Below are 16,548 nucleotides of genomic sequence, written 5' to 3' on the forward strand. Positions count from 1 at the left end.
CTGGCCACGTTTTGGTAGAGCAGCTGTGCTGTGCTGGGAGATCCCTTCCACCACTGGTCAGCTTAGACTCTCCAAAGCCTGCAGGCTGGAATGGCTAAGTCACCCAAACAGCAAAGATTCCCCCTGCGCCCGGCCCTGGGAGCTCCTTTTTAGGGAGGTGCGATGCCCCTACCGGTGGCTAGCTGGAATTCCAAGTCTTGTTCTGTTAGGTGCTGTGGACATGGAGCCTGCAGGCTATTGCTGCTCAGCCCCCTGGGTTCAGCCTCTTTCCTAGGGGTATGTTTGGAGGTCTAACCTTCCACTTTGCCAGAGCTGCAGCTACCCTTTCTGGAAAGCCCAAGTATATAAGACTCCAGGGTTTCCTCACATGCTTGAGTGGCTGCTCTGCCAAGGCTCCACGTAGCTCTGTCTGTTAGACTGAAGGCCCTGGTAGAGTGGGTTCATATGGAGATCTGCTGATCTGAGGGTTGCAAAGATCCGTGGGAGAAGCGTGGTTTCCTGTGGTCACACATTCACTCACCACTTCTCTGCACAGGGGAGGTTCTCCTGGCTCCATGTTGCTTCCAGGTGGGCCGTCGTCCTGTCTTGCTTTTCTTCATTCTCCACAGGAAAAGTTGTTTTCTTGATTAGTCCCAATGTGAGTACCTGGATGCTTCAGTTGAAGGTATTGTATTTACTCGCCCCTTTTTTTCCTCTATGGGCCACACATGCTAGCTGCTTCTAGTCAGCCATCCTGGCCACTTCATATCTTAGTCTATTTCTGATGCTTGCTCTCTCTTCAAGCTGTTTTTTTGTTTGTTTGTTTGTTTTGTTTTTTGACTTGGTATACCTTGTAATTTTTCGTTGAAACCCAGCCATGATGTACTGACTGGGTAAAAAGGAACTGAGATAAATAGGCCTTTAGTGTGAGGTTTTTACATTTTTCTGGCTAAGAGTAAGGCTGTTTTTACTGTTTTCTATAATTGTTGGTGTTAGAGGCTACAGTTCTTTCTGGTGTCCTTGTTTTTCACTCTTCTATTGTCTTTGGGTTTCCCTAGAGACTTCTTAAATAAGATGTGAATTGTGCAGTTCTTTAAACTGTGACGCCCTATTATTAGACAGGAGTCCTAACTGATGTGTTGGTAAGATACAGGGTGAGAGTAAGTGCTATATAATATTATGACTAGGTCTCAGCTTTTTAGTGAACCTTGTCTCTGAACTGTGACCACAAGTGCTTCTCAGCTTCTCTCCCACCCACTACTTGAGACAGGAAGGCTAGAAGGGCTAGAGCTGGCTTTTTTTCCTCCTCCACTTCAAAGGCTAAAAGGAGCCTTGGATAGTTTCCTTCTCCATGTCAAAAGCTAGAAAAGGGTAAAGAGTTCATACCAGTTGCTGGTTCGTGCAGCTGCTTCTGCTCCTAGTGAGCTGTGCTTCTCTATGTTCTCCTGTCTCTCCAGTTTTTGGGGTAGTAGTTTTCTTTGTGACCTCAGTTATCTGATGGATCTGAAAATGGTTATTGATGTTCAGTTTGTCTGGCTTTTTTCTTGTTGTGAGGATAGTGGTAATGACTTCTAAGCCCTTTACATGTCAGACTGGAAACCAGAAGTTAATCTCAGCCTTAGAATGATAACTTTAGGTTAAAGTATTGTCTCTAGACTGCTATAGAAAATTGAGTCACATTAACTCCTGATGATCATTAATATATCATAACACATGTATAACCTGAAAGCAAAGTACTAAAAGTAATAAAAATAATAGACTAATAGTTAATATTTATTGAGTAGTTTTAGCATGTGATGCCCTATATTACAGGGCATTTACATATATCACCTCAGTTAATCTTTATAATCACCCCAATTGGTAAATATTATCACCACCTGTTTTTTTTAAATAGGTGAAGCAACTGAAGCTTAGATTGATTTAGTAGCATGCTCAAAAACATACTACTTGGAATTCTAATCCAAGTGTTTAGTCCGGAACTTATATTCTTAACCACTGTGGGCTACCAATATCAACATTAATACTGTGAAGATAGAAAGTTGAAGAAATAGAGCTTGGAAGGGAAGGGCTCCTTGTAGTTGGTTATCCTAGGCCTTTGGAGTAGAGATAGGCTGAAAAGGACAAGGTTCATACCTAATTTGCAATCGTACTCCTAATTGTCTCTTCCATCTTTAAACTGCAGACAGTTCAGTTTCCCTAAAGATTTTTTTTTTTTTCTTTTGAGATGGAGTTTCACTCTTGTTGCCCAGGCTGGAGTGCAATGGTGCAATCTTGGCTCACTGCAACCTCTGCCTCCTGGGTTCAAGTGATTCTCCTGCCTCAGTCTCCCAAGTAGCTGGGTTTACAGGTATGCACCACCACGCCCAGCTAATTTTGTATTTTTAGTAGAGACGGGGTTTCTCTATGTTGATCAGGCTGGTCTCAAACTCCTGACCTCACATGATCCACCCGCCTCGGCCTCCCAAAGTGCTAGGATTACAGGCATGAGCCACTGCGCCTGGCCCCCTAAATAATTTTAAACAGATGTTTAGATGCCCTGTGGGAGAGTACAGTCTCCAGGGGAAAGGAGAAAAGTTTGCCTAAGGGGTGGATGTTGGGTATTCAAACAAAGGTGTTTGAGGACTAGAGGTTACATGATTAGTTTATGGTCACATAGCTGCTTTGTGGTTAAACCTCAGAATCAGAAGAAATATTGAAATCAATCTTCCTGATGTTCTTGCCGTGAAGAATGAGTCATGTGCTCTGAATGGCACTAAAGTAACCACAACCACCAAATCAAATGGATTTAAAAAACACCTGTAGGTATGATGATGATATCTCAGAAATAGACTATGAGTACAGTGGTAAATATTTCAGGTTGGAAACTCCAAGATCCAAATTTGGCTGGCAACAGGTTACTTTGGGGTTCTTAGTAAACAGATATCTCAGTTGTGCATTCTGGGCTTTCAACCCAGTAACTACTGGCACAGGACATTTGCCACCTAGGAAGGTAGGGAGGGAGGGGAAAAAAGCTGGGCTTTAAGTGTTGACATTATGTTGACTGGATAAGGATGTCCTACAACAGACTACTCTATGAGGGGATAGCCAGGCCACAAAACGGATCTGATTGTTGAACTTAAGCAACTCTAGCAAGACAGGCTCTCAGCAAAATTTTCAAGTTGATGAGGTTTAATAGTCCCAGGGACAATAAATAGTAGGGGGATTACACAGTGAGTTCAGTATTAGGGAACTGCTCAAATTTGAGCCTTTGGTGGTTTGTCCTGGCCTCAGACAACCATCTTGAGACTTGACCTATGCACTTCAAATTCTTTGCCTAGTATGTTGCTAGAATTAAACACATCTGGAGCAGTGGGGTATGGTGATATTCTTTGGCTGTGTCTGTACTCAAATCTCATCTTGAATTGTAGTTCCCATAATCCCCATGTCTCATGGGAGGGACCAACCAGGTGGAGATAATTGAATCATGGGGGTGGTTTCCCCCATCCTGTTCTCATGATAGTGAGTGAGTTCTCACGAGATCTGATGGTTTTATAAGGGGCTTCTCCTTTTGCTGGGCACTCATTCTCTCTCCTGCCACCCTGTGAAGAGGTGCCTTCCTCCATATTGTAAGTTTCCTGAAGCATCCCCAGCCATGCAGAACTGTGAGTCAATTAAGCCTCTTTTCTTTATTAATTACCCAGTCTTGGGTATTTCTTCATAGCAGCATGAGAACAGACTAATACATATGGCAATACTGTCTGTTCATTAGGAAGTTAGTGAGCAGGAGAGAAGCAATGACAGCAGTAAGCCTAGCAGCCAGCAGCTTACTGGGAGAAAGAGTGCCGATAATGGAACCAAGAGCCTGGAAGACTTCTGAGAGTCTATATAGGCATCCAGACTGAGGTAGAATAGCCAACAAAGTAACTTTGCAAAAGGCGTATTAGTGGAGGCAGGATGGGAACCTTTAGAAATTGTCTGTGTTGTATGACCACTCCTTATGGTGCTGCCCAACAAGAATGTAATGAATAAACCTGCAAGCCTCTGGATTCTGGCTGTTCACATGGTAGTGAATATTATTCCCATAAGCAAATTTGCTGAAGATGACAGAACTTGGGGGAGCCCCACATTTTAACCTAGAGATGTCTTACCCTAAAGCCAGTTTGCCTTTTCTTCTATACTACATTGTCTCTAGAGGGATGTTGGTGACCTGAAGACAACATTTTCTTATGCCACAGTTAAAAAAAAATAAAAGTCCTCTATTGGATACAAAGAACCTTTTATAAGGCTAGATGGCAGCTTGGAAAACACATAGGACTATCTTGATCATTCCCAAAGAACATATAAAGATTCCAGGCTGTTCTTCATCAGGAGTTATTTTCTAATTCCTATACACTCTTTAGTTTTTACTTCCTGGGGAAAAAAAGCAAAACAGTGAGCGGAGAAAATGAAAATTGTTAGAATTAATTGCGTATGGACTTTCCCCAAAATGACATTAGAAAATGACACCATTTGTCTTTGAATGAGTGTGTGGGCTTATTTGCCCACACCCACCACTGTTGTGTGAAAGCGCAGCAGCTCAGTTTTCATTTTCCTTTCCTCTCAAAATGCCCAGAGGGACCATATTTTTGTTTAATGACCTTCAGAATGATTCTTTAGAAATCTGAGGCTATCAGAGTTGGAAACAATGCGAAAATAATTGTGGATTATTATTGTATGACGGCAGTGGCAGCTGGGCTGTTTCTTTTTCTCTGTGTTCAGACTTTCTTCTTCATTTTCCCAGAAACCTTATATCCCAAGGTTTAACTCAGAAGCAAATCTCATATAAGTGATAAACCTTGCCAGACATGGTATGTAATATAATTTCAGACAGGCCCTTAACTGTTCTTCAGGAAGACCCTAGGGAGTGAAGCAGCCTTATATCTACATGCCCTCAATAGTATTACTTTTATTTACTCTCTGACAATGTGTGTAGGTAATTGTATTGAAAGTAAAGCAAGCATATCTCTTAAATAGTATACCTGTGAATTTAAGCACCAGTTTGTGTGTTTTGTTGTCAAAATTCTTGCTAACATGAAAGAAAAAAAATGTTGTTATGAAAAAAATGGGTACTCGCTGTCTCAGATCACTTACACACACACACACATACACACACATACACATGAACACAAATACACAAGCACTCACAGCTGGGGATTGAGGGTCAGCACAGATTCTAACTTTACATGAATGTTTAAGATATGCGTATGGAGGCAGGGGTGAGGAGTGGTAGATGCAGATGTTGTATACACCATAGTGGGGAAAGTAAAAAGTGCTCTCAACTATTGTTCACATCATCTACCTCAAAATCAATTTATTTATTGCCTTAACTGACAAACAGAATTTACATGATAAAATACTTTTTTTTTTTTTTTTTTTGAGACAGAGTCTCATTCTTGTCACCCAGAATAGAGTGCAGTGGCGTGATCTCGGCTCACTGCAAACTCTGCCTCCTGGATTCAAGAGATTCTCCTGCCTCAGCCTCTCAAGTAGCTAGGATTACAGGCACGTGACACCACGCCCAGCTAATTTTTGTATTTTTAGTAGAGACAGGGTTTTTATCATGTTGGCCAGGCTGGTCTCAAACTCCTGACCTCAAGTGGTCCGCCTGCCTCAGCCTCCCAAAGTGCTGGGATTACAGGCGTGAGCCACCTTGCCTGGCGATAAAATATTTTTTGCCTTGAATATTCAGCACTCCCTAACAGCTATCCCCTACACCATGACTGATGTTTGTACAGCATTTGGCTACCACTTTGGTAGAACATTTGAGGCAAATGATAGCCAGAATGGGACAATATCTAATAAGTAGTCTGAAAAAAAATTCCTGAAAGACAAAGATACTTGCCTGAATATTCTTACATACTTGGCTGTTGTTATATCCTTGTCACTTTCTGGAAAAGTATTAAACATTCCTTTCTAGGGAAGTCCAATCTTGGTAGCAAGATTCCCTCACATTCCTATCAGGAGAGTAAGATAATTGGCTTCAAAACCCAAATCTTGTTCTGTGGTTATACATCACTGAACTCAGAAAGTAAGTGGATGATTTCTCCAGGCTGTTACTATAACAAAGCGTGTCCTCATTTTACCTGGCTATGTTTCTAGACAAGTCCTTAATTTTTTATATTCCTTCCCTCTCTACCCACACATGGATTTCTTGATTACAAGAAGGGAGATTCTGAAGTACTAGTATTAGTTTTTATAATAAGGAATAATTAATGAAACAATTGTAAACTTCATTGCCAATATAAAATCCTATTATGAATGTTTAATAATGCCTAAGACTCCCCTGGAGTATACTAAGTGGCTAAGTGAACCATGTCCTCTTAGGACTCTTAGGAAATATCCTTGTCAAATAGAAAGAACCAGGACATTATAATAATATTTAGTGACTGTTAAGGTTCTGCTATACCTCTCTTGTATTTGGGGAGCCTCTATGCTATTCTATTTATTTTTTTCAGAATGCCTCTAAAGACTTCTTGCTCTTGGGGTCAGGCCTTTAAAGTGGTTTGTAGTGCAATAGTTGTGATATTAGAATTGGATACAATAGGACACATTTGTGATTTTTCTTGGTCATTGACTTAACTCCTTAGTTACATATTTTGAAAACAAAAGAGAAGAATACAAAAAAGTAAAAGTACTAACTTGCTGGTACTGAGATGTAGTCTGTGAACTTCTATTTTTTGCTTACTTGCAAATATTTTATCTGCAGGAATGCAAGCCAAAAATGTGGAGAAGCATAATAATACAGAAAGGAAATGCTCTTCTGATCCAAGAGGTTCAAGAAGAAGATGGAGGAAATTACACATGTGAACTTAAATATGAAGGAAAACTTGTAAGACGAACAACTGAATTGAAAGTTACAGGTAGGAGTCGGTTCTACAAAATTATGGCAAATGAGATTTTAGTATAATTTGGTTTGGGAAGCAAGAGTTTTGTTCAAAGAGTCAACTTTCTGTGAATTTAGAATTGCCTGCAAATCAAATAGTTGAGAAACTTGCTATTAATAAGTAGTACTGAGTAAAAGCAATATATGGAATATGAAAAAAGAGTTTAGAGAACAAGGGCCTAGTTGCTGCATATCTGTTCTCTGTCTTTATGAAAGGTTCTGAACTCTTCAAGGTATCATTATTACTAAACATCTCAGAAAATATATAGTGGAGCCACTCTAGAATGTTGACTTAACCCATTTGTGGAATCTCCTTGTAGGTGAAGGCTGATTTTAGAATGAGAGTCTGTTAGATTTTTGGAATGAAATCTTCTTAGGCTGCATCTAAAATATCATTAATACAAAATTCTCCATAAGTGAGTGATGTTATTGTGAGCTTCTAGTGATTCTTAGAGCAACTCCAAATGAAGAACATGCATGTATGTTTTAAATCTGAAGTACAAACAAAATGTAAACTAGTGGAAGGATAAACTCAGAATATTCTTACTTGTTAGGGAGTTTTAGGAAGTAATTTTCAAAGACATAAGACAGAATCTAATACCAAAAAGATATGCCTTACAATGAATGTGATGGAACCTAAGAAACTGTATGACAAAAAAATCTACTTACTATTGCTCACGAACAAATCTTGACTAATTTTCCTATTATTATATCTGTCATGTGTATTATAATCTCATATGTGGAACCTAAAAAAAAGTTGAATGTGTTGCAGAAGAGAGTAGAAAAATGGATACGGAACAGAGAGTGGGGAATAAGGAGTGTAGGTCAAAAGGTGCATACAAAGTTGCAGTTATATAGGATGAATAAGTCTAGTGATTTAATGTACGGCATGTAGTTAATAATATTGTATGCTGAGGCCAGCATAGTGGTTCATGCCTGTAATCAATCCCAGCACTTTGGGAGGCCAAGGCAGGTGGATCACTTGAGGTCAGGAGTTTGAGACCAGCCTGACCAACATGGGGAAACCCTGTCTCTACTAAAAAAAAAAAAAAAAAATTAGCCAGGCGTGGTGGCATGTGCCGGTAATCCCAGCTACTAGGGAGGCTGAGACAGGAGAGTTGCTTGACACAGGAGGCAGAGTTTGCAGTGAGCTGAAATCACGCCACGTCACTCCAGCCTGGGCAACAGAGCAAGACTCTGTCTCAAAAATAAAAAATAAATATAATATTGCATGTTGAAAATTTGCTAAGAGAGTAGATTTTAGGTGCTCTTACCACAAAAATACATATGAGGAGATTGATATGCTAATTTGTTTGACTATAGTAATCAGTTTGCTATGTATATGTATAACAAAAACATCTTGTTGTATACCTTAAATATAAATAATTTAAAAAGTATGTGTATGTTTGTATGTATACACATACATATTTCTATTGTGGATAATATCCAAGCCATGATAAACTTTGAAATTACCTAGACAATTGCAATACTGATTGCATTAATTGACTTAGGATTAATGCACTTGGGCATTACTTGTTTAACCATCTAATGCCAACATCAGCCAGTTGGTTAATTTATAACATACTCTTGCTAATGTTAGCAATACATTTTTTCTTCTATTTTTGTTTAAAAAGGTTCAAAAAGGTCTGGATGACCTTTTTGAGATAGTGTTAAAATCAGTCAACTAATTAATACTTGCTGAGTTAAGTTCATTGCTATAACCCATATATTTAATTAGGTTTTGGATCCTTGAGATTCATTGTTTTTGTCTTTTTCAAAATTCTAAATGTTAGCACAGGGAACACAAAATATATATTTTTAATAAACTAATATATAATATACATATATATTACTTCACTCTCTATACTAATAAATGATAGTTTTACTTCTTAGTTTGATTTTGTAGAGTGCCTTCTATGAAAGTTTAAATAATTCTTTTGATTAGAATTGCATGTTCTTTTCCCCATGAGCTTTCAAAATAACTACTATATTGGGCCAATTCCAAATAGCAAAGATCTGCTTTTGATTAGTTTCTGATTTCTTCAACATGAACTAGACTTCCCTGCCTCATTCATGGCAGAAAATTCAATCTTGGGCAGTTGTACATTATTAATAAGTGACCTGACCATGCACAAAGCGTCACAGCATCATCACTTTGGCCACAGTCACTAATCCTTATGAGAGGCTTGCAGAGCACTTCCATTTTGGATCATTTGCTGAATCTTGTAACATTATAGTATTTGGCTTGAGTTTCAAGTTGAACCACAATAAAGTAAACACCAAACCTCCTTTTCACTCACATCAAATGGGTTCTGTTGACAACGCATTTGCTTCTTTCATTTCATTTTAGATTCTGGAAAAGAGAGCTAGAGCTAATTATTTTGTGTATTTTATAAGATGTTAGTTTACTTGTTTTAACTACAGATCTAAAATTTCATTTGAATACCTTGCGGAGGATCTCAAAATTTAATGTGCATCAGGATCATGTGAAGGGACCCAGATAGGATGAAGATGAAGATCTCTAAATACAGATCCTCAGGTTTCTCCCTTAGATTCTAATTTAGTATATCAGTAAGACTAGGAATTTACCTTTTTGTCCAGGTGATTCTGTTTTATGCTTTCCAAGGATCATGTTTTTGAGAGACACTAGAGAATGGTGCTAACAAGTCAAAGTCATAGATTTGATTATTTTGTGAGTATGTTAGTTCACACACGCACACACACACACTGATTTTTAGAGGCCCCAATTTGTTTCCTTTAAATTTCTAAGAACTGCCATGGAAATAGAGATCATGGTAACCAAGGAAAATGTGTCAAGGTAGTGTGTGGGTAAAAGCGACTTCAACTAGGGAAAGCAGTCATTTATTCACTTACCACTTAAATATTTACTGAGTACATGTTACATGCCAGGCAACAAGCTAGGAGCTGGAAAAGATAATTCAAAATTTGTTTATGATTATCCTTGGGTCAGTGGTCGTCATTCATATAAGAAAGTATCATATTTGTGTATTTATTCACACAGTTCAAATGTTTTGCTTGATGTAGAAACAAAATGGCTACTTGGTATGGAAGTTCAAGAGGTTGCTCTGTGAAGGTTTATTCTTTTTTGGAACATTATATAACTTATACCATGCTTTGTATGCTCAATAATATGAAAAAAATTAACAAGCAGATTGTCTTCTCATAATTCAAAATATAAGGCTAGGATTATTTAAAGAGTAACCACTCATACTTGTTTTGGGTTTAGCATGGGATAAGAATTTCAATATGACATGAATAGAGTTGGTTAATTACAAAATTATGTAAATAGAGGTTCTTTAAATGGTGTATTTCCCTTATGCAAATTTTGAAAGATTGTCAAATTTCTAAAGCTTATTTTCTGACTATTCTTTTTAAATTTATGATTCTGAGAAATATAACTTTAGTAAAACAACTGTTTCTTAAAGGTACATAGGTGCTATTTGCTTTAAGAAGGTCAAGTATAAAAAGATCCAGATATTCAAATCTGATAAATTAGAAGGTTATCATTAGCTTTAATGAAATTATTTCTCCATATATGCCATAGTGTTTCTTTAAATAGTTAGCTTTCTTTCTGCATTAAAACAGGATTTGATTTAAATGCAACTTTTCTGGAACACTTTTATTATATAAATCGTAGCAGACTTTTGTGATATTATTGTGGAAATTTCTTTTTATTCCTTCGAAGGCTGCAGATGCATAGGGAAGGGTTTAACAACAAATAGACGTGAACAGTAGCATGTTTAGGTCATTTGCTAATGATGCCTACAGCGACAGTTTTATTTCCCACAGCATATTTTAGGTGACTATATGCTATTTTAAAGTTTTTTTCTTATTCTCATGTTGAATTTGTGCGGAGGGCTAATTGAAGTGTAAAAGTAAGATAGGAGAGTTGGTTATAAGAAGGTGAGAATTGTAGTACAGGTGATAATGGAAAAAGGAGAAGAGGAGTAGGAGAGAGTGAGCAACATAATGGGATAGAGTCTCTAGGGATAAGAAGAGAAAGTCTGCCTTAAGAAGGTCAAAGGCAGACATTACTTATAGGGATTCTTCAAAATGGACATAAGAAGGAAGCCGGAACTAATTATCTTTATTTGGAAGGCAATTCACCATTCACCTGGCAAATCATTCAGAAATACATGCTTTTATGCAGCTTTTTAGACATGAGCATTAGCTACTTAGAAGAAACCACTAACCTGTTTCCTGGTGAATATGCAAATAACACCTTTCCTCCTGATTATTGTAGACAGCTCTAGAGTCCCTGATTGGAGACTTTTCACACATTAGGGGTAATCTCTTAACCCATTGGCATTTGAATATGATAGCAAGAAGGATTTATTTCTTGAAAATACTTCAAAGATTTGCTGCTAGATTACTATTCAGCAGTAGTAGCAAAGCAATCTGGATATAAAGCTTGGGGTAACACTACCAAGTAGGATTTGGGATCAGTCTTTGGTGAATATGTTCAAACGCATGGCTTTAGCAAGTGCTTTTAATTCCACTTTGCAAAGTTTAATTGTAGTGCCTTGTTGCAGGTGTCATTTAGATTACATAGCTTGTTAGAAAAACTTTCCTCTGGTGTGGAAAATGGCAGCTATTTACATGCAGAGGAAGGAATTTCACATTCAGCCTGGAAAACACGCTTTTTTTTTGTCCTGGCTCTTAGTTTATTTATCCTTCTACTGTTAATGCTGAGATTTTGCAGGGGAGGGTGAGTTTAGAAAAAAAACAGTGGAACATAGCAATATGGTGGAGAGTTGGTGAAATAAATGGTAGCGGGGATTTTGACTGAATAAAGATAGTATAACAGAAGTAATATCTAAGCCAGCAACTCCATAATAATCATAAAAGGGGCTCCCAGAGAGCTTTTATCTATTGAGAGCTCACTGTGCAGCATACATTGCGTTTAGAGGTTTTCATTCATTTTCTCATTTAGTCCTCACAACCAACATATGAGGGTGGTGTTGGGGCTCAGAAAACAATACCTCAAAATGAAGGACTCAGAAGCAAGTTTGTCTTTGACCTTTTCCTGCCCTCCTGTCTCTCAGTCCCATTCTCCCCACCCTCCCCCGAGGCTAGCCATAGAAACTGGAATCCCTCTTCCCCAAAGCAGGTCATAGAAACCAGAACCCCTTTCCCGCAAAGCCAGCCATAAAACCTAAAAATATTACTCTAACTTTCTCTCCACTTCTCTGTGTGAAAACTGGCCACACAGAAATTATTTGACCTACCTTGTTTAACTATAGGTCATAAGGTCCCCATTCCAGAGAAGGTCCTGCCCCACACCCAGAAGGAAGGAATGTGTGCTCAGAGAAGCCCAGAAGAATCTAGACAGACAGGCCTTGCCGGTTTTCCCCACTCATCTCATTAGCATTAGATCATAGTCTTTTTATCAAATCATATGCCTACATGGCTATCCATTCTTTGTTGAACCTAAGCATAAAAATGGGCAATTTTCTCTGTATCTTTGGGTCTTCATTCTGAAGGCTCCTGTGTATACAGTGTATACATGTTAGATAAATGTATATGCTTTTCTCCAATTATTCTGCCTTTTGCTGAAAGAGTTGATTTTTCAGCAAATCTTCAGAGGGCCAAGGGGAATTTTCTGCCTGGGCCCCTATGGTGGTTACTATTATTGTCCCAATTTATAGAGAAATAAACTAAAACTTAGGTGAAATGATGTACCCAAAGTCACGTACTCAGGAAATGACAGAACACAGATATAAACCTAGGTCTTTCCAATTCTCAGATGTAGCTTTTTAATCACCACCAGGCAAAAAACTGCATGATTTCACTCACCAAATGTGTATTGCATACCTAGAGAACATAAACCAAAATATTGGACACGATGTCTATCATTCCACTATAATATTCTTTTTGGACATTCACAGTTTGGTCTTCAATAATTCCCTATTAGAATTTAGATATCCATAAAAAAAGCACACTTGGCATTTTGAACTTAGTCCTTAGCTCTTAGCACTTTAGTTAAGATCATTAGGAGTAGGGCCCATAATTGAATCTGCATGTGGTATGGTGCCAGGAAAAAAGCAAGGAAAAGTGAGGCTCCAGAAAAATTAAGAATGCATGAAAGATGGTAAATTCTTACTGAATTTTGTGTTTTGATGCCATATGGCCCTACTAGTATGATAATTGATATTGAGAAAGAATATTCCAATGATGTTCATTGCAGTTATGACTATGATTTCAAGCTAGTAGAAGTGAAGCAATGGATGAATGTCTAGTTAAACAATGTTGGCTCAGTTAGTAAAGATGAATCAACACATAAATCAGTGCCTAATATGTACAGTAAGAAGTTCAGGATCCAAGTTTGTAATGTTGTTCTGAAAGCAGACAGGGACAGAAGTGTGAATAGTCCTTCTCAAATTGTATTTTGTGGAACCCTAATTCTAAGAAATGTTAAGAGAGAGATTTCCAAGAGAGAAAGAAGAGAAAAGGAAAGGAGAGGAAGAGAGAAGAGTGGGGAAGGGAGAAGAGAGGTTCTGTAGTTATTTGTTTATCTGCCAGGTCAAAGTTAAACAGTCATCTTTTTTGCAGGGTATCTCAGGGCACCTTAGTGCCTATAATATCTAATGTGTACTCTAATTTTCTAAAAGGGGGATGGGGCCCAGGTGCGGTGGCTCATACCAGTAATCCTAGAACTTTGAGAGGCTGAGGTGGGTGGATTGCTTGAGGTCAGGAGTTCAAGACTAGCCTGACCAACATGATGAAACCCCATCTCTACTAAAAATATAAAAATTAGCTGGCTGTGGTGGTGTTGCACCTGTAGTCCCAGCTACTTTGGAGGCAGAGGCAGGAGAAACACTTGAACTTGAGAGGTGGAGGTTACAGTGAACTGAGATCAGGCCACTGCACTCTAGCCTGGGTGACAGAGTGAGACTCCATCTCAAAAAAAAAAAAAAAAAAAAAAAAGCGGTGGGGGGATGGGATATATTTTTAGGACATTTCCTAAACTTGTATGAACACATAATATTGCCAGCCCCCAAAGCATCTGAGGATGTTAAGTTTCCACAGAACAAACTTTAGGAAAGCTAAGTGAATAGTTGAGTGAGTATCTGGCTCTATTGGCCTCCTGCTAATGCCTATAACATCAACAGTTGAAATAAAATACTTATTTGGCATTTAGGTTATGATTATTATCACTTATTTTTTTTCCATTGTTTATTTTTTCAACCATCCTGTAAGCTCCTTAAGGGAATGGATTTGTTGACTAATTAATATCTACATCTGTAAGTGCTGAGTATATGGTAGGTATTCAAAAATTATTTGTAGCTTGCTTTGGCTGAGTGCTTATTTGATTGGCAAGTGTTTTGATTGGGTACAAATACGACAACTTTGTGTTTGTAGAGCACCTTATAATTTCAAAGCACTTTTACTTCTGGGATCTCATTCTGTTACAAGAACTTTATGGAATTGTCAGCAAATGTAGTATTATTGTTATTAATTTTGGCTGAGAGAGTCAATGACCCTAGGATATAAGCTGGTGAATTGCACAGCTAGGACTAGAATCCCCATCTTATAAGTCCTAGTTACACTTTTCCTACTCTGCCCCACTGTTACTCTGTTTGCTGTCCCTTAATCCTGGGTACTAGGCCAGAAGAAGAGATGCAACTCAAGGAGGATTCCAAAGTTGGTGACTCCAGAGCTCAGTCCTAAGAATCTCTGAAATAACCTTTTATTTAAAATGTTCATATACCAATCCATTGTTTTGTCTTTTGGAATAACTACTTCTGATTCTAAAAGGAAAACCATTTACTACTGATGTCTGAAACCAAATCAACAGAGGTAGCTGCTAACAATACTCAAATGCGGCCAGGCACGGTGGCTCACGCCTGTAATCCCACCACTTTGGGAGACCGGGATGGGCGGATCACCTGAGGTTGGGAGTTCAAGACCAGCCTGACCAACATGGAGAAACCCCATCTCTACTAAGAAAAATATAAAATTAGCTGGGCTTGGTGGTGAATGCCTGTAGTCCCAGCTACTTGGGAGGCTGAGGCAGGAGAATTGCTTGAACCTGGGAGTTGGAGGTTGTGGTAAGCTGAGATTGTGCCATTGCACTCCAGCCTGGGCAACAAGAGAGTAACTCCAACTCAAACAAAACAAAACAAAAATAATACTCAAATGCTTCCAGCAGCCAGGCAGGTCATGTCCACAGTGTGAGGTGGACCAGGTGTGTGAAGCAACAACTGAAGGAAAAATTGGAGAGTACTAGCTGTACTGACTCAACCCTAGCTGATTGCTGCCATGTGAGATTGAGAATCCAATATTACTAGGCCCTCTGGTTTATAAGAGACACCAGAAGTCTGGATGTTTGTGTGGAAATCCCTAAATTGTAATGCACTCTGTAGACCAAATAAAACAGCCTGTATGCTAAATTCAACATGGGGACTGCATGTTTGTGGCTTTTGCCTTTGAAGATTTGGTTCAGTAGGACTTTTAAACAAGAGACTGACTGTGTGACTGACTCAGACTCTGTTCCACTATTTCCATCTCTAGCAGTGAGTGGAAAAAAATTTAAAGAAAGAAAACCTGAAGTGGCCTGGAGAGCAGTTAAAAGACAAACTGGGAACAGCATTCAGAAGCCATCCTAATCACACCATCCAGTAGACTAGTCGATCCAACAAGAGTGAAGGGGGCACAATTTATGGATGTAATACTATGGGAGGGGTATTGACAAATGGATCACCTTAGAAAAGTGAGTGATTTAGATGATGAAGCAAGTTGGTCTCCAGTGTTACAGATAAAGGAAGAGCCCTGGGGATGAAGCACCCGCCTTAAAGCTGCCCTGAAGCAGTGTGATGTGAAGCACTGAAGGGAACAAATCATTGGCATATGTTCTGTCTCCTCCATGTTCACTATGAACAGGCAGTTAACATGATCTGAATGTACGTGTCCTGATTATCACATGAACATGTACCTCATTTGTACCTTTTGTGTGACCTAATAAGGAACAACCACAGCAGTCAATAGTTCTTGGATGCATTAAGGGAACATTCACATGACTGACTGTGCATTTCATAATAGACTGTTCTTTTGCACAGTGCAGAAATCTCATGACCAAAACCAGCTTGCAGCAGTTTCTTTGCTTTTCCTCCTAGGCTTTATTCTCCCTTTCTGGATGATCCTGGCCTTTCCTAGCCTACCCAGCCCACCCTGGATGACATCTTTGTCTCTTATCTGCCTCTTTTAAATGTTTCAGTGACCTGTTTTCTCTGCAGCTCATCTCCTCAGATCCTTGCTTTCTCCTAGGGTTAATCTAATATCTCAATGAGCTAAAAAATTCATGACTGATAAAGACCAAAAATGCTTCTCTTCTCAGCTAACATATTTGCAATTTAGTAGATATTTCAATTCTGTAACTCATAGGCATAACTAATGGTGGGAATTTCTGGGGACTTTGCAGGGCCTGTGGGAGGCATTTCCCAGAGTGTCACAATCTACCCTGCAGGTGGCTGCTTGTTCCTTCTAGAAACAAGGTCAACAATATTCATGACCTTGGGGAACTAGAAGAAAAAAAATCCTACTGAGGATCACTGAAAAAAAAGGGCCTTGGATGTCAGTCCATAGAGTGACTTTTTTCCTTCTGAATTTTTATTTTGTCTCTCCTTTCTTTCCCTTATTTCCTTCAT

The 16,548-nt window shown here is 38.8% G+C and overlaps 1 protein-coding gene across 3 annotated transcripts in view; it reads left to right on the forward strand.

Moving 5' to 3' along the window:
* IL1RAPL2 (interleukin 1 receptor accessory protein like 2) overlaps window positions 1–16,548 on the forward strand; it is a 1,231,199-nt gene that overhangs the window by 721,178 nt on the left and 493,473 nt on the right. For all 3 annotated transcript variants that reach the window (XM_002831949.3, XM_054544919.1, XM_054544918.2), the window contains exon 5: window positions 6,704–6,857. In XM_002831949.3, coding sequence (XP_002831995.1) covers window positions 6,704–6,857 — 154 coding nt within the window. The remainder of the gene's footprint in view (window positions 1–6,703; window positions 6,858–16,548) is intronic.

The sequence above is a fragment of the Pongo abelii genome, chromosome X, assembly GCF_028885655.2.
Source record: "Pongo abelii isolate AG06213 chromosome X, NHGRI_mPonAbe1-v2.0_pri, whole genome shotgun sequence".
NCBI classification, from domain to species: Eukaryota; Metazoa; Chordata; class Mammalia; order Primates; family Hominidae; genus Pongo; species Pongo abelii.